Here is a 22,449-nt window from a genome sequence, read left to right on the forward strand (position 1 = left end):
TTCAAATTGTTCGGTCGATCGTAGATATTGTTTGAATCGAACGATTTAATCGATCATTCGAACGATTTTCCAAAATAAAAACTTTGACTTCTAAAAACTTAGCCAAATACTGGCTTTAGGTTCTAGGAGGTCGCCATAGGCTAACATAGCAATTCGTCAGGTTTAAGGTGGCGAAGTGTCAAAGTCGAAGTTGTTTAAAGAGACAGTACATCGATTTTCGAACGGTCGAATATTTGAAGTTTTTTCAATTCGAATCGAATTTTGGCCTATTCGATGGTCGAAGTACCCAAAAATGACTTCAAAATTCAAAAATTCACTTCGACCCTTAGTAAATGGGCCCCTAAGTAATTAGAAACTACCCTCACCCACTGTGAGAATTGTACTCTGTAGATCAGCGACACTTTTACAGACAGGAAGGGGAAGAATTAGGACGAACTGTGTATGTACCACAAGTACAACGTGAGCCTGTCTATTTCCCCAGTTTTTATTTTATAACTCAGTGATCCCCAACCAGTAGCTCGCGAGCAACATGTCGCTCTCCAACCCCTTGCATGTTGCTCTCAGTGTCCTCAAAGCATGTGCTTATTTTGGAATTCCAGGCTTGGAAGCAAGTTTTATTTGCATAGAAAACTAAGTATAGTGCCAAGCAGAGCCTCCTGTAGACTGCCAGTCCACATAGGGGCTACCAAATAACCAAACACATCCCTTATTTGGCACCCCCAGGGACTTTTTCATGCTTGTGTTGCTCCCCAACTCTTTTTACATTTAAATGTGGCTCATCTGTAAAAAAGGTTGGGGAGCCCTGTTATAACTGAAGTGTTCCTTTAAGGCCAACAGGAAGTTTACGTCCTCAGTCACTGCCACAGAGCAAGAACTGCGGTTAATTGTTAGCAAACAGGCGGCCTCACGCAGCAAATAAATGCCACTCACATAGGATTAATAAGGGCGTTGACGATGGAAAGGAAATGCTTTGGAGTTTAGTGCAAGAGATACATATTCGCAAAGCTCTGCTGCGCCCTTAGTCACCAGACAGCACGTAACGTCACGCTGACAGCAGAGAAACAGGTTCAACGAGCACGTGACGCGCTGTGACATTCTCTAGCGCGGCCCCTAATTCCAGCCCCTTCCGGTTATGGGCGGGGAGTGACAGGCGACGCCATTGTGGGCGCTGAGACGTGAAGCTAGCAATTGGGTGACAGGCCGCTAAAGCCGGAAAGCCAGAGTGAGAACCCTTCGCCCCAGGGTTCAGCTGACCATGGCCGTCGATACGATCAAGTTTATGCACTTGTCACTCACTCAACTGAACGAGCTGCTGGAAGATGAGGAGAAGCTGGGGCAGATGGTGCAGGAGATGGATGAGGTGAGTGACAATAGCGCACGGCGTACAGTGATTTGTGTGTGAGCTGGGGGTCGGCCAGGACAGGGTCAGAGCGACACAATACAATCGCTTCATTGTTTTACTCAAGTGCCCGAGGCCTTCCAGCTGCTGCTGCTGCTGATGAACTACACCTCCAGTACTAGTATTTCCGGGTTACTGGCAGTTGTAGTTAAGAAACAAGGTGGGGAGTCTGCTGCTTATAGACTGTGCCCTGGCTGCTCCGTGTCGCTGTGTATGTGCTCAGGGGAATGTAGCTATGATCCCGCTATGTGCTGCTACTATTATTCCTTCCTTCTGCCTTGTGACTGCTGCACCTACTTCCTGGATGACACGAGACCATGTGACATTTGGGATCTGTCGGTAAGCAGCTGTCACGTGTCACTGTGTTTCCTGATAATGAGCCTGGCAACTGTGCCTACTAAACCCCTCTCTTGCTAATGGCAGGTAGGCTCTGGTGTGTGTGTGGCTTCACGTCATACTGTTTATAGTTCCTGTGTATTCCTCAGTCAGTAATGACAAGTACTTGCACTTCATGCAACATCTTATCCTTCATTTGCTGGAGCCTGAATACTCAACAATGTCTTGATTGCAGTAGTCCTTTGTGGTTCACTGTGGAAAACAATCTATGTAATTCTCTATTTGCAGTGCATTCCATCTCTTATTTAACTCAAACTAACAAAAACTGAATTTATCATCTTTCCACTCCCTACTGTCCCACTCCCCTATTTACTGTCTCTATTGATGGCATGCTCATTAATCCTGTCAACTCAGCAAGATGTCTGGGGGTAATCTTTGACTCCTCTCTCTCTTTCTCTCATTATCTTGCATCCACTGTCAACACCTGTCCCTTTTTCTTACGTAATATTGCCAAAATTCCACCCTTTCTTTCACAGGCTACAGCTAAAATGCTCATGCATGCTCTTATCCTATCCTGACTAGATTACTGTAACCTTCTACTAATTGGCCTCCCCAACTGCCATATCTCCCCTCTACAGTCTGTATTAAACACTGCTGACGAATACTCTCATCCAAATGTCTATAGGCCCCTTCGCTACTGAAGTCCTTATCATGGCTTCCTATAAAACAAAGAATAACTTTTAAACTCCTCCTCATAACCTTCAAACCCTTCATTCCTCTGCACCTAACTACATCTCATCTCTTGTTTCTCTATATGTTCCTGCCCGAAAACCTCCGCTCCTCTCAGAGCAACCGCTTGGTTGTACCCCCACTACTACTGCTGTTTCCCATATCAAACCCTTCTCTCTTGTGACTCCTTATATTTGGAATGCCATTCCTGAATCTCTCCAGAGAGAATCCTCCTTCAGTGTATTTAGAACTAAACTCAAAGACTACCTCTGGGAGCACCTGGATAACACCTGAACTGGCACTTGTATGACTGTCACACACTGTAATCTACAGCACTTAATAGCCCTCCAAATAGTGTCTGTAAGTTACCCTCCCATTTAGACTGTAAGCTGTACGGGGTAGGGTCCTCCATCCTTTTGTCTCCTTTACACTGAGCACTTAACCTGTTTTGTAATTATATTTTATATTTATGTGAATTGTATTTCTTATAATGTACTTATTGTTACTTGCACGTAATGCAGTTGTTTGTTACTACCAATTTATATAAAAATATACACGCAAAATATACATACAACTCCATCTGATCTGTGCTAGGGGTCCCTGAGGATTAACAGGTTACTGGTGATGAACATTTTTATCACATGTAGCTGTAGAGGGAGGGAATGGCCTGCTACCATGACCATGACTATTACTAATGACATTAGTGTGAAGTACTCTGTACATAGTGTATCATTAAATTGATACCAGTGTTAAACACTCTACAATGGATAATGAGTACAATGATCAGCACTTCCCATATTCTAATGGCCTGTCACTGTAGAAGTGGCTGGCTGTGGTGTAACCTGATCTGACATTGAATTGAAGCCTGGAATCCAACATATCCAGTTGGCCAATGTTAAAGAGCAGTACACATCCCCTTTCAAATTGAGCTTGTTGAATAGGACATGTGCTGAACATTTGTAACCTATTCTTTTAATTATGCAATATATATGGTTTTATTCTTTGCACTAACAAAATACTTATCTCTCTTTAAAACATTACTCTGTTTCATGGTGGAGGCAACACGAGTGAGTTCAGGGCGTCTCCATTACAATGGAAAAATTAGGAACATGGATTTTTTAAAAAAAATAAAACAATAGGCAGAGTATGTATTCTATGGATTGTGCTCATGTTAAGCAAAGGTGTATATAGATGTATTAAGTCGGGTTAGCGACAGGCAAGATCTAAATCACACACTTCAGGCTTGCATCCAAATTCAAAAGTATGTTGCCTGGTGGGAGCAATGCTGGTAGAACACATTATTTTGCTTTCTGCCTGCATTTGGAGATTGTCTGCTCCTCAGTGAGTGCAAAGTGATTGTAAAAAAGGGGCTTTGATTCTTCCTGCAGTGGAACACATGAAAGATCCACTGCAGAGGACTGCCGGTAAGAAGGCTCATGTGTAAGAGACATAAAGTAATATATGGCTAATCTGCCAGAAAATCCTCTTTCTTCATTTCTGAAGTAGTAGAATGTTTTGATAATGATCTTCAAAAATGTAAATGTATTTTTAAGTTACTTTATTCAATTCAGTCTCAGGCTAAGCTCCTTGGGTTTGGGATAGTTGCTTATAATTGGTAGTGATGTGTACTAGTAGTATTTTGTGCTTAGTGTAATGTATGCTTCATAATGTTTATATCTTTTATATGGCTTTGTTTGCACTGTGTGTGCTTTTCCACTTTATGTTCAATATTGAACCATTTTACCCCTTCTAACAGTAACTGACTACGCATTTGAATACATAATAAAAATAATACATAACCGTAACTGACTACGCTTTTGAATCCATAATGGCACCTCTTTTAGAAATAGGGAATGGAAACTCTGATGTCATTTTGGAACTCTCCGTCCGGCCTTTCACCACAGTGTGGTATGGTTTTTGTTTTCCCAACATGAGATTTAGTGAATAGAAACCAGGCTTGTGTCTTTCCTATAGTAGTTATGTTGGCTTTTGAAATTGACCAAGGGTTCTCTATAAAATTCTTTTAGACGGCAATCACACACCAGCATGTGGGAAATGTTCTTTTTTTCATGGAAAAATTTATCTATAGATACTCTAGTGTCATAACATTATGGCTACAACAGTGTTATTTTGCCATAGACATTGTGAATTTTGTATTGTTGGTTTGTTTAAGTAATTCTCTATTACTCCCCTGTTGTACTAGTTTTTGTTGTGATACTTTGTCAGTTTACCAGTGATGCATAAGCAGGTATTGAGCAGGTATAGGAGCTGTCTTGATTATAAAACTAAACATGGAATATTGCTGCCGGCCAGTTAGACTGAGACCATGGCATGTCACTAACTGCAGGTTAAGCCGACACTAACTTAGTAGAAACGATGACAAGAGAAGCAGGAAGTAATTTTACAATTTAGACCATTTTATTCTAGTTACAGGAACAGCTGGGTCCTTGTTTTAAAAATAGAGATGCACCGAATCCAGGATTCGGTTCGGGATTCGGCCTTTTTCAGCAGGATTTGGATTCGGCCGAACCCTTCTCCTGGCCAATCCGAATCCTGATTAGCATATGCAAATTATGGGCAGAGAGGGATAATTCTGACTTTTTCCCAATCCCACCCCTAATTTGCCTATGCAAATTAGGATTCAAATTTGGTTTGGTATTCAGCCAAATCTTTTGCGAGGGATTCGGGGGTTCGGCCGAATCCAAAATAGTGGATTCGGTGCATCCCTACTTAAAAACTGTTCTGTAGAAAGATTGTAGAGGTTTACATTCAGCAGCAGAGTGGTGCCTGGCAGTAATGTAATGCAGTGTTTAGATACCTAGGGGGTTATTTATTAAACTCTGAATGCCAAAAACCCGAAAAATACATGTTTCTTTTTTACTATAAAATCTGAATTTTTGTAGTGGAAAAACACTATTTTTTAAGGATTTATTATACCCCAAGGATGGAAAAAGTCAGAATCTGAAAATCCGGCATCTCGGAACAGCCAAGGTTGCATGTAAGTCAATGGGAGAAGTCATGAAGATATCTTGATCTGCGCTGGGTTTTGTGCAATAATTTTTGGGATTTTTTTATGCACAGAAAATTGCCGGGAAAATGTATTGATAGAAAAGAAGGAAAAAACCTGTGCGGACTTGGTTGGAGTATTTTTCAGAGAATGATGAGATAAATTCGGACTTTGATCAATGGGCCTCCTAGTGTTACTAGAGAAGTTTAAGAAATGATGGAGAAGGCTGGGGATATTAGTTCAGACAGGGTTTACACTTCCCCATTGTTTCTAAAGGTACAATACATTTCTTTGTGTGTGTGTAATTAAGTAATGTGTTACAATTCACTGAATTTAATTATCTGCTAATTGTAAAACGTTGTTGTCAGTGGTAGTATTAAAGTTGAAGGAAATCACAAATTTATGACACCCCAACAATTCTAGTCGGTTACCTGCTGCTACATTAGGCTGACACTCCTCCTCTTCAAAAAAATGCACCAGCTCCTCCATTTTCTTTTGTTCCCACAGGTGCCCCCCTGTGCCAAGTCTGTTAAGGCATTTGCACAGTACAGAAACCTTGGGAAATGTTCTGTACTATGTATGTACTCATCCAAGCTTGATGGGGAATGTCTGGCATACTGGAAAACGATGGTGGGGGTTGCGCACCTTTAAATGAACTTTTAGTATGAAGTAGGGAGTGATATTCTGAGACAAGTGAAAACCAACTGCAAATTGTTTGTGGTTTTTGAGTTATTTAGCTGTTTGTTCAGTAGCTCTCCAGTTTGCAGTTTCCGCAATCTGGTTGCTAGGGTCCAAATTACCCTAGCAACCATGCATTGATTTGAATAAGAGACTGGAATATGAATAGGAGAGGCCTGAATAAAAATATGAGTAATACAAAGTAACAATACATTTGTGGCCTTACAGAGCATTTGTTTTTAGATGTGTCAGTGACCCCCATTTGAAAACTGGAAAGAGTCAGAAGTAGAAGGCAGATAATTAAAACAAAAACTATAAAAAAAAAATAAAATAATGAAGACCATTTAAAAAAGTTGCTTAGAACTGGCCATTTTATAACTTACTAAAAGTTACCTTCAAGGTGAACCACCCCTTTAAGCGGCCCAGGGGACACTCTCTCACTCTGAGGGGAAATGGGTAAGTCACTAGAATAACTAGCGGTGACAGTGGTTTTACCATTCCAGCTGCTTTAAAGGAGAATTCAACCCTAAAGTTAAAAAAACTCTACTCCCCTACCCTACATACCCCCGCTCCTCCCCCCAGCAAATGCCCCTAAGTCTTTACTTACCCCTTTGTGCACTAAGTTTGCCAAGGACAGTTACCCATAGCAACCAATCACCAGATAACATTTAGCTGGTCACCTTTTTAAAAACTTATTGGTTGCCATGGTTTACTGCTCCTGGGTGCCTTTTATTACATATGTGGGTGTTTTATTCTGGTTTATTCTGTCTTGTATATAATGCATTATATCTGCAAGTACTGGTTTAGTTACACAATGTTTAAGTGAAATTTTATGTGTAAGCACTTTTATAGTACACTTTTTTTTTTTTTTTTTAGTTACTGGCTGTTAATTTTTAACTCTGCCTTGACAGACTCAGAATGTTCAGTTGAGCAAAGAAATGACACTTGCTGGAAACCGAAGCCTTGCAGAGGAGAACCTGCTATTGCAACCAGATCTGGAAAACTTAAAAGCGACTCTCACACAAAAATACCAGGAGCTACACAGTCTCCTCGAATCCCACCAATTGAAGAAAACAAAACTCGGTGACTTATCTAATTTAATCATGTTTTTCATTATAATTTGTTTCAATTATATTTATTGAGGAATTGAGGGTAATGGCACAAGGGGTGTCTTTATTGAACCCATCATGTAATTGGGGCGCACTGGCATGGCAGAAAACATACTGTAATCACCTTTTGTGATGCTATTAAAGCGGTAGTTCACCTTGGTGTTAACTTTTAGTACGTTATAGAATGTCCTATTCTTTGTACAGTTTCAATTAGTCTTTATTTTTTAGAGTTTAGTTATTTGTCTTTCTCCTCTGCCTCTCTCTAGCTTTAAAATAGGGATTACTGGCCCCAGTAGAAAAACAACTATTGCTTCCTGAGACGACAAGTTTTACCTTTTATTATTAATCTTTTTAGTCCCTGTCTTGTTCATGTTGCAGTCTGTCATTCAACCACTGCCTGGTTGCTAGGGTAAATTGAAACCTAGCAAACAGCTGCTGAACATGGAACAAAAATACTTTTACAGAAAATAAAAAATGAAGACTATATGATAGATGTATATATCTAGATGGGTAAATAATATGATTTCTTGTCAGCTCATACCTTTTTAGCTTTTGGTTTGAATGATATAATTAAGTCAAAACAGATAACTTCCTACACTGTTTCTTCATTAGGCCAATGGCATACTTATTCTTTTCTGCCTTGTTATATTTCAGAGAAATAACCCAAAACCAATCCTGCTGCCCCCCCCCCCCACTTTTAATAATGGAAACAGCCTGACGATTATACACTCTTTGTGACCTGTAAACATGCCTTAGACTAGTGTTGTCTGACACGAGAATTAGGAGTACCAGGCAGCTCCCACCAAAACTCAAGGGGAGGTTGTAGTTTTGGGCACATGTTTGGAGACTCCTATTGGTCTTTAGCAGTTACTGAACCATTATAAAGATATTACGAGATATTGTCTCTTGTTGTAATCCCTAAAACTGAAAAGTGGAATAGATTATAATAGAGGTATTTGTGTTTTGTTGCTGTGTTTAATCTATGAAATTAGAAAACTTGTCATTTCTAAAGAGGATAAGATGAGAGGATCTGTACATTTTTCGGTCCAAACCTGAGTTCCATGTTTGCAGTGGGATGGACTTTAGATGGTTTGGGTTTGATGACATATTCAGTCAGGGCCCTCATAAAAAGATTAAATAAACTGATCTTGTACCAGCCACCCCTCTGTAGTTACAGTATAAAATCTAGGGCAACAGTCACGCCAACTGGCATTTAGGCCAGGCTCTGCCATCTACTATGTCTCTCTGAAGAGAGCAGCCTTGAAGAACCTGTCATTTTATAACATCTGACAATTCAATATATTGTTTTATAATATATATATTTTATAAAATATAAAGATGTTAAAACTTTACCATTTATTCTGTTCAGATAAGCAGTCTGTCAACTCATCCCTGGAAACCCTTTTAGCACTTCTTCAGGCTGAAGGTGCCAAAATAGAGGAAGAGACAGAGGTAATAAAAAAGTGTTGTTTTTTTTATTTATTTATTTTGCATTACCTGGAATGATCAAGTTAGTCATCATTTTGCCCTTTACTGGTTTACATTGGCTTATTGCTATATGAGAGGTGTGGAGCAATATGACAGATGAGTTGTTGGTGTGTTGCCATTAAATTTGGAAGACGGCAGGAGTTTTCTTTCAGATTTTTGGCTGGACATGCATGGATATATTACAAATAAAGAAAAAGGTGCAAAAAGACGGTTTTTGGCACTACCCAGGGGCGTAACTATAGAGGAAGCAGACCCTGCGGCTGCAGGGGGGCCCAGGAGCTATAGGGGCCCATGAGGCCCTAATTCATGTACAGTTTCAATAAATATTGGCAAAACAAGTCAACTGCTAAATATTTTGGGGGGCCTGAAAAATAATTTGCTGTGGGGCCCAGTAATATCTAGTTACGCCACTGGCACTACCGCAATATAATAAATATAAGAGCAGTAGTAAAACATAAATAAGTATAGTAAAGAATTGAGAAAATGCTCACAGTTCACACCTCAGTCTATATGTCAATATACAGTATATTGTCCAATAGCAAAAGATGTATTTTCAATAGGGATGCACTGAATCCAGGATTCGGCCTTTTTCAGCAGGATTCGGATTCCTTCTGCCTGGCCGAACCAAATCCTAATTTGCATATGCAAATTAGGGGCAGGGAGGGAAATTGTGTGACTTTTTGTCACAAAACAAGGAAGTAAAAAATATTTCCTCCTTCCAACCCCTAATTTGCATATGCAAATTAGGATTCAGGTTTGGTATTTGGCCGAAATATGACTGGCCTTTAAGGACCAGTAACATTTTTGTAAAAAAAAAAAAAAAAAATTGTTCGTATGCCATGAAAAAAAAAAAAACACCAAGACTTATTAACTTTAAAATCACACAGCCTTTATTAAGAAATAACTTCACTTGCGCTCCTCTTCAGAAAAGGCGACACGACCGCGTTCCATCGTGCGATTTTGGTTTCTCCTCCCTGACTATCTCCTATAATTATCGCAGGGAGGAGAAATCGAGCGTCGCACAATGGATCCTCTTTTCTGAAGCTGAGCGCAATCTGAGTTTCTGTAAGTTATTTCTTAATAAAGGCTGTGGGATTGTAAAGTTTAATAAGTCTTGGTATTTTTTTTTTTTCGTGGTATACTAATTTTGATGTTACTGGTCCTTTAATCAGTCACAATATGCAATGGACTGCAGCTGGATACTAAGATTTATAAAGGTTTTTTAATATTAAATGAGACCTTGTTGAATAGTACAATCTTCAAAAAGGAAATTGGGGGATGTAAAATGTGTTTGTTAAATATGATTGAACAGGGAAATACTCAGATTAGATACTATGTGTTATGAAGTTTTGGTGATGTCTGGATATAGAGGACGACTAAGAGCTATTAGGTGGGCACATTATCTCCATACAAGAAGAAACACTCACAAGCATCTTCTTGCTGCACAAAGACAGACATATCTAACTTGGGTCAGGCTTTGCTGCATTACATGGCCTCATTTCTTTTGACTTTTCTTTGTCAAACGTTGGCATCAGAGAGTGACACACACAAGCTTTAAACCCTGTGTCTAACTGCTGTAAAGAAATACAGTCCCTGCATGACATTCTCCTCCCAAAACAAGCATCAATGATTATTATATGCTGGAGTTTGTACAAACATGCTCTCCAGGAATATACTTGAAATTTTGAGTGAATTGTGTGCTTAATGGCTTTTTTTTTTCTTTTAAGAATATGGCAGAAAATTTCCTTGATGGAGGCATCCAGTTGGATAGCTTCATTGACGAGTATTTGAGCAAGCGCAAATTAGCACATCTGCGGCGTGTAAAAATTGAAAAACTTCAGGAGATGGTAATGAAGGGGCAAAGACTTCCCCAAGTGTCTGTGCTCCCACAAGCAAGGCCATCAGAATCAAACCAAGCACCTCCAGCCCCCTATCCAGCAAACTTTGCCTCTCCTCCACCTGTTACACCCAGAAGACCAGTGCCACCACCACCTCAAGCACCGAGCCAACCTGGACTATATCCAATGCCATATGCAATGGCTGCTCAGCCAGCACCCGGCCTCCCTTATACAGCATCTCCTTGCCCACCTATTCCTTCTCGTCATGTGTATCAACCATCAAATCAAATGCCTCAGCCTGGATACCCACCTCCTTTCACACAACAGTATCCTCCTGCTCTCCCTCAAAGACCTCCTCGCTTTCCTCCTATGCCTGGCTTCATTACACAGTGAAATCTAACGTGTGCCTCGCTGGAAGATTGGTGCTCTCCGTTTCACCCCTCCTCTTTTACTCTCTTCTCTGGATGTGTATAAGAGTTGCTCATAATGTAATGTGCAGCTGGTACCACAAAACACTTTCTCCTACTTTTTTTTGTCTTTAAAACCTATTGGCGGATAAAGGAATCCTTTTTGTAGGGGGTATTTGGGAGAATCTTAGTCAAGTTAGGCAGCAAGGCAAATAGCTGCAATTACAAGGTTATTTCCTTCATGTGCACTTTTGCACCACCGTTTTGTTGGTTATCTGTGCTGAAATGCTGCAGTGAAAATGACAAAAATTTTTATGCTGCAGCCATTGATAAAATTAGTCACTCGCCAGTGCATGAGATTTGAGAACAAAAGTGCATTGCCATCCATCTCAGGTGTCAGACATTGTTTAGCTAATGGACTTCTACAGTGAGGTCCAAGAAATGTACTGAACAGTGAAACGTTCGTACTGTTTACTGTTCTTTTTACACAATGTTGTCTAAAACGATGATCCAAAAATATCTGGCAGTAATGTTCCTTTCTAAAGAAATGATGTAGGACATTAACAGGATTATTCAGGGATAGGTATGTATCAGAAATAAGGAATTTGCAAATGAAGTGCAGATCAAGCGGATGCAATTTTTGTGTGTGAAAGCGATGCATTTTATACTTATGCACATGGCTTCACTGTGCCTTAGACGGACTTATTCCTGAACAAACAAATGCATATCCTATGAAAGTGGCCATTAATTTGCTGTTTACTGCAAGTAAGGGCTCCTGTTTAAACCACAGACCGTTTAATTTACTGAACCTGCACCGTATTTCTTTAAAAGGGGTTTGAAAAATACTATGGAAGACTTTTTGGAAATCCTATTTAGAAAAAAAATATAAAACAACCATTTCGGTACAGACAGCTGTTAAATAACTACAAAAAAGGTGATTGTGTTTTATATTGTATAGCTGGTTTATGCCATGCACTGAGATTAAGTGCCACATTCAGTGGTGAGTTAAAGCCATATTTCTGAATTCTGTAAGCCTGAAATCCAGATGACTAGTTGCTTGTTGGCATGAGAAAGGAAGTTTCTTAGAAAATATCAAGGGGTGTATTTTTGCACTACTCGGGCACTTTAGTGCATCATTTCAATCGGAAACCATTCATGTTTGTTAAACAACATTTTATATTTTAAACGCATACAGGGCATTTTTTTGACTCTTTCCATATCCTGCCAGGCCAGGCACCATGGCCTTGTGCATAAACTCTGTTGGTTGCTTTTAAAGTATATACATATTCACTGAAAGTTCATTTTGTTGTAGAGTCCCTTCCCATAATGTTCATTTTTAGTATTGTCGGATATCCTTAACATTGTTGGTGGTGTATGTGCAATGACACGTGCCACCCATTTTATATTCGTTACATTTTAATTTCTAATTGCACCGAAATCTAAAGGATTAAAGAGAGCACAGTTAGTTTAGTGCTTCAATGATGTACTGGTAGAAAGTCTATATTTTTAAAGAAGCCTATTTTCCCACTTAGTGACCTTAAAACCCCCAGTTTACTTGCCCTTTATACATTTACTGAACACCAAAAAAAAAGTGTGGTGCCCTAACAAAGAGAATCCCAGAGCATGTTCTATCATGCATTGCTCCATGCAGACACTACACTGTCGATAGCACGTGTTTATAGTGTACAATTACTGTAAAGATGCAATTTGTCTTGTATAGCAAAATAAAATGCAGTTGTCCATTTACCTAGTTTTTCTTCAATAAATCTCAAAGATGTTGCATTATTTATCTACAGAATATTGTATATGTAAACTAATTTGGATACAAAAGGCCACAGTTACAGTGTGTATAAAATTGGTTGTGGTATGAGAAACGTCATCTGTAGATTAAAGCTATTGCCTTATGCCAGGACCTACACAATTCTGGGATATAACAGATTTTTCCGTAGATGTATAGTTCACTGGTATAGGGTACTTTCAATGGTCATGATATGTTTTGTGCTGCTACTGACTATTGGTGGTGGGACTCCAGTGTAGTCTGCAGCATTGCTTGCACTGACATGATCTACCTGAAGGAGTCATCTAAAGAAAGAGTGTATTACTATGAAGGGCAATAAAGCGAGGCAGTACTTGGTGCAGAGGTGGGAGTAGACTGTCCCTACTAAAGTCAAGTAAAGCAAAAAGTCCCTAGTATTGCTGTAATTTATACCATGAACTGGAATACAGTGGTGAATTCATGGTGTATCAGTGCTAAAATGAATGGCAGCTTAATCCTGGCCCTCCCCCAAGCCAACGTTTAGGTTACCCTTATGTGCTGTACTCTGCTTACTGTAGCTTTTAGCAATGGCTGCTTTTAAATAAGAGGTGCACTATCACAACATAAGTTATGTTCATACGTCTAACACAACACAAAACACAAGCCTCTAAATGAAGGTGCCACACAGGTGGATAATAGCCCCGTGTGGTTCCTCCAGACCAAACTGGCAGCTTATTCGCTTGTGTATAGTGCTCACCAACAGCCGTCCCTGACTACCAAAGTCACACGTTCTGCTTTTTTAACGTGAGCATAACAATTCAGAGTTTAACTGAGAAGCCTTGGTCTTCCACCCCAACACCTGCTGAGCTGCTAATTATCTTGCAGCCAATAAGAGGACTTCTCCATGCAACGATGGTGTGTTTTGAATGAGCTCAAATTAGAATGTGACTTAAGTTTTAGATTTTCCCCTATGTAGTGCAAGAAATAACACAAGACACCACTTTTTTCCCCATAGGTCACAACAGAGCCTGGAACATACAATATATAGACTGCATGACACTCTGTAGAAGATCAGTGCTGAAATAGTACATGTGCTTCTAATGAATGGAGTGTATTGTGTTGGTCAAAGGCAGCTGAAGACTAGTCGTGTATTACAAGATAGAAAGCAACGTTCCAAGCTGACTGAACAAGAACACCCTACTCTGTTAGTAAAAAAAAAAAATAAGTGCAGCCAAAAGACCACTTCCAAACTACAACCTTCACCTGAGAATAGTTGTTTCAAAATCCATTCTTTCATAGTATAAGTGTAAAGCTTTAGAATTACAAGTACAAGGAGATGGCTGCATGAGAAGTATATTAAACGGAATAAATAAATTACAGCTAAACCTGTTGGAAATATTCAGGCACGGGGATGCTTCACCTGTTTTGCAAATTGAATTTACTGGCATGTTTTGGGTAATGTGATCATTATTCATTTTCTACAGTGATTTGACTGGCATGTATGGATTAAAGGGGAAATAAAGTCTAAAATAGAATAAGGCTAGAAATGCTGTATTTTGTAAACATGAACTTACTGCACCACAACGCCTAATCAAACAAATGATTTATGCTTTCAAAGTTGGTCACAGGGGGCTGTCATCTTGTAACTTTGTTAAACATCTTTGCAATCCCAAGACTGTGCACATGCTCAGTGTAGCCTGGGCTGCTTAGGGATAGTCATAAATTATCAAAACAGCAAAAGTCAAATAAAATCTGCCAGAAGCCGATACAGCAAGACTGATCAGAAATATACAGACTGCACTGGGTCCTGTGTTGTCATGTAATCTAATGTGGATTTTATAGTTTTTGTATTGTTTAATAAAAACTTTCACCAACTCTGCAGAACCAGTGGTTCCAGCAAAATAATCTTCCAAATAGAATCCCAGTTTATCTGCTTAAATCTTGCTCCATGATCTTTGTTGGAAACACAAAGGGCAGACACACGCCGCTATTTTCGATTCGCCCAGCAACAAATCACTTCTTCAGGCGACTAATCTTTCAGAAAGCCGAAACAACCCAAGTGCCATCCCGTGGGCAATTTACATTGTAGCCTGCGGGATGGCAGCGGGGGAGATTAGTTGCCTGAAGAAGAAGCAATGTCGATGGGCGACTAATCTCCCAAAATAGCGGCATGTCTCTGCCCTAAAGGGGTTGTAAAGCCAAAATAAAATCCAATACAAATCTCTACACAGTCGCCGACTGCTCTACAGAGAAACAAACAAAGCTGCTGGAGTTCTGCATGGCTGGGAAGTAAAGTGGGGGTTCCCCCTGCTGTTCATAAGTATGATTGTTTCCCTGCAGAGCAGTTAGAGACCGTCTGACAATTCCTATCCACAGCAGTAAATGAAGAGAGAATTTCACTGCATACAGTCAGGTTTCTTATAAATAAGGTACACATTTTTTAATTAAAGTATATTAGAGATAGGTTTCTTTTTCATTAAAGAAAGTAAAAATGGGATTTTATTTTCCTTTACATGTCCTTTAAGGCAATATATATTATCCATTTTCTACAGTGATGTTTTTGCCATGTCTGAGGTTAATACAATGCTTAGAATCCATTTTCTGCAGTAATGTTACCTGTTTATTACTCTACAGAGATGTTTTTGGCATCTGTGCTCTCTGCCTGAGTGGAAACAAAAGCCAGAATTTACAATAATATTAAATGACAAAGACAAAATTGAAACAAACCAAGTACAAAAGTGTTTTTAATTCTAGGATGATGCGATTTTTGTATCTAGTAGAACAGAGGATAATAAAACAAATTAAGACTGTTCACATCATTTTATTGCTTTTCTGCCATAAACAGAAGATACAAAACATTCTTCCTAAAAGACAAACATTTAATTTTGATAAACGTATATTATACACGGACATTAACACCCTAACTCTGCACCCACACAACTACAGCAAAGACACCGAAAAAAGAGACTCGGCTTTCCTTGGAAGAAAACCATTCCCAAAAGTTGTGTTGTGACGAATGGCTGTGAATTAAAATGACAGGCAAATATTCTCGTGTTAGGGTGGACATTGCTCAGATACTAAAAGCTTGGAGGACCATGTGGCCTGAGGTACAAAATTATCTGCTTACCATTTGTATTACAATTGTTATTCATTGAAATGCCCCAAAAACAGAAATGCGCCTTCTTACCAGAATAACACTTGGTTAACTGCACATATAACATTAACCCTCCATAATTACATCTACCCTGAAAACAAGAGAAACCCAAGATAAATGCTACTATGATATTTAAAAATGTGTCTAAATTCTATTAAATCTATATTCTAACTGGCTAACTCAAACTTGTACACGTATTTGGCAGAACATAAAAAAAAAAAAGTATAGTTCCAATTTCATATATTACAAGGTTTTGATACATATTAGTTTTCTATATGTTGTTAAATAATGATCTCTCTTACAATTACAAACATTTAAATGGGCCAACTTCTTAATAAATAATGGAAGACCAGATATTAAGAGCAAAGTGACAAAATTTCCCAACTATCCTCCTTTTGGATCATTCACAGTCCAACTGATAAGCGCATGTCTTAAAAGCCAGTTAAAAATCAGAAAAACCTTACAGTTTTCCAATGCAGATTTGTTAAGGCTGGTTCCTAGTCGCATTTCATTGGTGCCTTCCATATTACATGTAACATATCAGAGCTGAAGCAAGGCAGAGAAGTGTTCAGAAATTTATATTCTGGTACAATGGTTATAAGAAAAGGCAAGTGAAGCCAAACATATAATCAGGCTTAATATTGCTCTGTATAACTATGCAATTGAAGGACTTTCTCAAGAGACAAAAATACAAAGCCGTCTCAAATCAGCAAGGTATAGGTTTTCTGGCGACAGACACTTAAGTGCTGTAAAAAAGTGATTTCCATTATCTATATCTGGAAGATACAAGGCAAAATTCTTTCCTTTTTGTTTCTTAAAGAGAGAATCATGTGTGGCACTAAGCAGAAAACCACCTAAGAACTAGTCTACTCTTGATATCAGTAGCCATAATAGTGACATAGACTTTTATTTACGTACCAGATTCAATGTGATGTTTGAAACTCCTTAAAGGATTCGGACGAATCCTGCTGAAAAAGGCAGAATCCTGGCCTAGTGACGGTATAAAATATACACAACATTAAAAGTCCAATGAAACTCTAGTTTACACACATTACAGTAAAGAGCAGCACAGGCTGAGGACTGGCCATAAAAAGGCATCCAAATGGCAACTATCTGTATAGAACACAGATGTAAAGGCTACAGAGCACAGACAGCTTTGCAGTAGTTCCATTGGGTATGAATCCCCTCTGAATGTGCCTGATGTACTGGAAAAGGACAGATTGCAGAGGCTGCTCTCTTACATTTCAGAAGTTAATAAGATTTGCTTGATACACACCTTCTTCTTTACGGATCTGTAAATAAATACATATTAATACAGAAACATACAAAGAACTACACAGATTTGAATTAGAGTGTAGTGAGTTTTTAGGTATTAGAACAAAAAGCCCCAAATAACTAGGGGTTGAGGGATGTTTGGTTTAGGAAGGGATATAATGCAAGGCTGTAGGGAAGTTAGAATGGGAAAGCACAGAGTGAGAAGTATGAGAGAAAGAAAAGGCAGGTAGGGAAGGTTGCAGCACCTGCATACACTGTGGAACAAGTAAGTAAGAAAGTAAGAAAAGCAGGAAGGTAAGAAACACAGAACTCAGATAGAACCAGGCTGCAGATGTGTGATGAAGAAATTGGGGGAAGAAAATAACACCCTTTTCTTTAATTGAACTTTGTCTGCCTCATACATCTTTAACTTTCTTAGTGGTCTTCTCAACCGCCTGTTAGGCAGCCTCCTTTTTAGAATGTATTATATTCTGCTATCAACTTTGTCACGTTAAACTTTTTTCTTATCATTATTATGAGTGCTGAACCTTTTACTATTAGAATTTGAATTTACTATAAGTGCGCTAGTTAATTGTTTATACAACAGCAAATATTAGTGCTCAACTTGACATTTGAAGCGAATGCAGCAACAGAACACACTGGTTGGATTTAGGGTCAGGGCACATGCTCAGATTCGGGGAGATTAGTCGCCTGGCGACAAATCTCTTCTTCAGCGCGACTAATCTCCCCATACTGCCTCCCGTCAGCTAGAATGTAAATCGCCGGCAGGCTGGCACTCGGGGAGGTTCGTTTTCCAAAGTCGCCTGAAGTTGCCTCACGAGGAAATTGTAAAAAAACAAGAAACCTCAAAAGCTCAAAAAATGTATATTCCCTAGGCCAACTTCCCTTGATTTCTACATGAATTCGGCAACTTCGAGTTTGCGTTTTCTGTATCTAATAAATATCTAAAATTTGTATTTTTAAAACTCTAATTTAAAAAATAAGTCGAATTGCAGCAAAAATTTGCATGCTGATAAATCGCCCTAGTGTTCAAATAGAAAGAACCTGTTAAAGTGCTTACCTGGTTATCTGTTTTTGGTGGAATATTAGGTTTCTGTGGCAACTGGGGCTTTTTCAAAATTCCAGGCTTCTGTGCAGGTATAGGTTCATCTTCTTCCTCATATACGCCTGCCAAAGCATAATGCTTCCTCCTTAGCTCCCCCAAACGCATTCGTTCATTTTGCAGCATATTCTCCAACTCAAGAACTTTAACCTATATTAGGAAACTATAACTTAAGTACATGCATTTCAAAGAGCTAAAACATATGACTTCTCCAGATATCATAGAGTATTACCTTAGTTAAAGGAGAACAAATCCCCCCTAGGAACACCAACCCAGCTTAGCTACCTTCCATTAGTCCCCCCCGTACAGTGTATTAAACAGAAAGTTGCCCCTATTTAAAAACCTGAGCCTAAAATGCAGAGCAGCATTCCCCGGCGCCATCTTCACCGACACAAAGCATCAGTAGCATGTGAAGTTGAAGCAGATTCCTTACTGGCCCCAACTGCCCATGCTCCTGCAGACTTTGTGAATGGGAAGAAGATGGTGCTGGGATTCTAGGCTCAGGTGCAGAGAGGGAGAGGTGGGGGGCAATGTAAGGCAGCTAAGCAGGGCTATTGTTCCTAGAGGGGTAAATTCTCCTTTAACTAAAAAAGCATTAATTGCATACACTTACCTGGCTTTCCATTTCTTCCTTTTTCAGTTTTATTAGCGACATACCAGAGAAATCCATGGTATCTAGAAAAGAAATTAAAACTATACTGAATTTCTAAGGTTTGTACTGCTTTATGCTTGATATATTAGATTACCAAATGGAAAGGTACACATGCACTACTTGCTCATATGTAAATAGTGCATTTAATGGCATAATTAGAAGATATTGAGCCCCACAGCAAAATCATTTTAGGACCTTCCTACACTTCAGGAGGAAGACTTTTTTTTTTTTTTTTATGAGCCCGGCTTATCAGCTGGTGTCTCTCTGGGTCCCCTAAACCTTGTGGGCTTCTGGCAGTCGCAAGGTCTGTTTCCTCTTTATTAAGGCCTCTACATTTATTTTTATTATAGAAAAAAGTTAAACTAATAGTCAGAGAAACTACACATTAAATTCTAATACCAATTTCAAGTTTAGCAGTAGCTCCAGAGTTCCTCTGCATCAATAGGCCCTCTGCACACGATTTGGAAGAGGAGGTGATACAGAAGCAGCAGTGCCAGGTATTGCTTAGATCATAAATCCAGGGCGATTTTGTTTTTTGGGAGTAGCTGGTTGGATATACTTTGAGAACATGGTGCCATATACGATCTATACAAATTAGCAGAAACTTACAAATTATGAGTGCCCACTGCATTTTTTATCATTCAGATTTTGTCATGCTCTATAAAGTGTTCTGTTGCCTCCTCAAAATATTACATGTAGGGTAATGTATTTACAGTGAAACCTGTTGTTTGTTGTCCCACCAATTGATAATGCATTTCATTAGGTGCATTTCCCGGATTTTACATTAAAATTTTGTCCCGATATACCAAGAAACTTATTTTTTTCCTATGAATGTTATTATTAGTGAAATAAAGAGGTGTAAAATATGAACCAGATTTATATTTTGCCATGGTTCTGCCTGTAAATGGTCAATGCCAATTAGTCTGCCCCTTATATAGTCCTGCACCAATCACTTATTGCTTTAGGTTGTGTATGTGACTGACAGAGAGGCCTTGCACATGCCCCCCCCATAGTGTAACATTAATTTTTGCAATGCTTGACCCTCGTTATTAACGCAGTAAATATTGTATCTCAAAAAGTTAATTTTAACACATTTCCCTGATTTTACATTTTCCTGGATTTTACATAATTGTTTCCTGGTCCCCTGAAAAACGTAAAATGGGGTTTCTATTGTAGTGACATTATATCTGAATTACTGTTCACCAAAAACATTCAATGCAGTTAGCTACATGCAAACTCTTTTCGGGTGTTCTATTTCATCCTGTATAAAAAGTCTAGGGAGACATTAGCACTCATCATACCTTTATCTTCAATCTGTTCTTGACCAGATTTGGTGGAGGCCACCACATTAGCAGCCATCTCATTCACATGCCTAGAACATTGCTGCAGTTTAGGTAGGTTCTTACTATTTCTATCAGCTTTTACCTGCAATGGAAAGGAGTAGAAAATGTCACCCATGTCACAACTTCCATATAGATGTTACAGTTTAACATTACTGAAAGGATATGCAGATACCTTCCACTGCTCATAAACTGAATTTAAGATGATTATTTATAAATCAAGGTCAATTTTTGTTTCTTTTACCTTGGATGCGGCAACTAGCTGTGCTGTGCTTGCTGCAATCTCGTGGGACCCCACTATAAGTTCTTCATATTTGCCTTTATGAAGGACCACTTTATCTGCAGATTCGCTAAAATATAAAACATGTTAGCCAGGGGGTTGGATATGGCCTTTTATAATAATCAAAATAATCTCCACTATGGTTAAAATGACAGCTTTATTAAATAATATGGTGTCATATTGAGAAAGTGAAATCAAACATAAAATCCATAGTTACAGCAGCACTGTATTTAACAGTTATATAAATTAACAAAAGGAAGTATGTTTGGCTGATACAAATATAATTACAGGTATGGGATCTGTTAACCCGGAAACCCGTTATTCAGGAAGCTCCAAATTACAGGAAGACCATCTCCAACAGACTCCATTTTAAACAAATTATTCATGTTTTTAAAATTATTTGCTGTTTCGTAATAATAGAACAGTACATTGTACTTGATCCCATCTAAGATAGTAAGTAAGAAGTAATCCTTATTTGCGGCAAAACAATATTAATGGGCTTATTTGAGGCTTTAATTTTTTTTTTTTTTTAGCAGACAAGTATTGAGATCCAATTTACAAAAAAAACTCTTATCTGGAATACTCAGGACCTGGGGTTTTCTGGATAACAGGTACCATATACTTATATATGAAATGATCAAATACTCTTTCTGAACAATCACCTGGTCCAGTCAGTCCATCCACATTCAAGGCTTAGATTGGATTGTTTGGGCCTCAATGGTCAGAAAAAAAGCCAATGGTGGCAAAATGCAAAAGTAATTTAACCAAAAAAAATAGAAAAGTGGCTGAAAAAAATGCTTACACAAGTTGAGTTGCTCCCCATCCAACAGCCTTTGCAGCAGAGATCAGCCCTTCTGTCCAACGGGAATTTTTGGCATAGAATTCTTGTGTTGTAGCTGCACCCTAAAACATACCACAAATATCAAGATTAAAGAAAAATGCTGAGATATATCAAGTTTAAACTGTTCTTTCACTATAAACTTACCCTGCCACTCTCCACAATCTCCTTCTGAAGATCTGTAGAAGTTATAACCAGAAGTCTAATAGCCTGAAAACAGAAATATTAACTTGTTATTGCTCTAAAACAGGGGTCCTCAACCCTTTTTACCCATGAGCCACATTCAATTGTAAAAAGAGTTGGGGAGCAAAACATGTATGCAAAAAAGTCCCAGTGGTTCCAAATAAGGGGTGTGGTTGGCTACTTGGTAGCCCATTTGTGGAATAGCAGCCCACAAGACCACTGTTTGGCAGTACCTCTGGTTTTATTCAGCCAAAACTTGCCCCAAAGACAGGAATTCAAAAATAAGCACCTGCTTTGACATCACTGCTCCAAAAACATATCACAAATGTACTTTTCTTTACAATTTCAATTTTGGAAGCCATAAAATAAGAAAAGGAATATTACACCACAGCTGAAAAGACATTACAAACTTTGATTATAATTTCATATTCTTTGTTTTGATTTTCTATATTAATATTTTCATGCTCACCTTCATCAAGTCTGTGCAGGAATTTAAAATCCTGTTTGAAGAAATAAAAGAATGAATTTGGGAATAAGTTAATATGGATATGCAAGACACCGTTTTTAAAAATGCTTTCTAAAGCACGAAGACGTTTTTCTTATATCACCATTTGCACCAATCCAAAACGCACCTCTCGTTCACTTCCAGTTTAACGCCGGAACTGTCTTTTCTAGCCTGGTTCATCATTTCCTGTTGTAGTATTGAAAAGAAATAATCGATGAATGTACTAAAAATTAGCGACAGTCAGTATGGGTAAATCATTCCTGTTGCAACTCATGCTGTCATAAACTGTAGGATATGTCCACTAAAACACTACATGTATGGGATCCATTATCTGGAAACCAGTTATCCAGAAAGCTCAGAGTTACGGAATGGT

The 22,449-nt window shown here is 38.7% G+C and overlaps 2 protein-coding genes across 3 annotated transcripts in view; one reads left to right on the top strand and one right to left on the bottom strand.

Annotated features, from left to right (window-relative positions):
- The first annotated feature begins 1,112 nt into the window (after nucleotides 1-1,112).
- vps37b.S (VPS37B, ESCRT-I subunit S homeolog) lies at nucleotides 1,113-12,776 on the top strand. 2 transcript variants are annotated; one of them, XM_018234613.2, is made up of 4 exons: nucleotides 1,113-1,360; nucleotides 7,026-7,232; nucleotides 8,628-8,710; nucleotides 10,474-12,776. In XM_018234613.2, the coding sequence occupies exons 2-4, from the start codon at nucleotides 7,088-7,090 to the stop codon at nucleotides 10,975-10,977; spliced, it is 732 nt and encodes a 243-aa protein (XP_018090102.1). In that variant the 5' UTR covers nucleotides 1,113-1,360; nucleotides 7,026-7,087; the 3' UTR covers nucleotides 10,978-12,776.
- Nucleotides 12,777-18,367: 5,591 nt separating this feature from the next.
- Nucleotides 18,368-22,449, bottom strand: part of hip1r.S (huntingtin interacting protein 1 related S homeolog) — a gene marked incomplete at its 3' end in the record, with an annotated part of 59,483 nt that continues 55,401 nt past the window's right edge. The window contains 8 exon segments of the mRNA NM_001091500.1: nucleotides 18,368-18,428; nucleotides 18,892-18,953; nucleotides 20,232-20,355; nucleotides 20,515-20,620; nucleotides 21,353-21,453; nucleotides 21,536-21,598; nucleotides 22,041-22,071; nucleotides 22,204-22,262. Of these exon segments, the coding sequence (NP_001084969.1) occupies nucleotides 18,368-18,428; nucleotides 18,892-18,953; nucleotides 20,232-20,355; nucleotides 20,515-20,620; nucleotides 21,353-21,453; nucleotides 21,536-21,598; nucleotides 22,041-22,071; nucleotides 22,204-22,262 (607 nt within the window).

Source organism: Xenopus laevis, chromosome 1S (assembly GCF_017654675.1).
Source record: "Xenopus laevis strain J_2021 chromosome 1S, Xenopus_laevis_v10.1, whole genome shotgun sequence".
Classification (NCBI taxonomy): domain Eukaryota; kingdom Metazoa; phylum Chordata; class Amphibia; order Anura; family Pipidae; genus Xenopus; species Xenopus laevis.

Bases quoted from the DNA above. Each gene is read 5' to 3' on its own strand.
- vps37b.S (XM_018234613.2), top strand. From the start codon at position 7,088: ATGACACTTGCTGGAAACCGAAGCCTTGCAGAGGAGAACCTGCTATTG. The intron at 7,233-8,627 runs GTGACTTATCTA...TATTCTGTTCAG, and splicing joins ATTGAAGAAAACAAAACTCG to ATAAGCAGTCTGTCAACTCA. The intron at 8,711-10,473 runs GTAATAAAAAAG...TTTTCTTTTAAG, and splicing joins AAATAGAGGAAGAGACAGAG to AATATGGCAGAAAATTTCCT.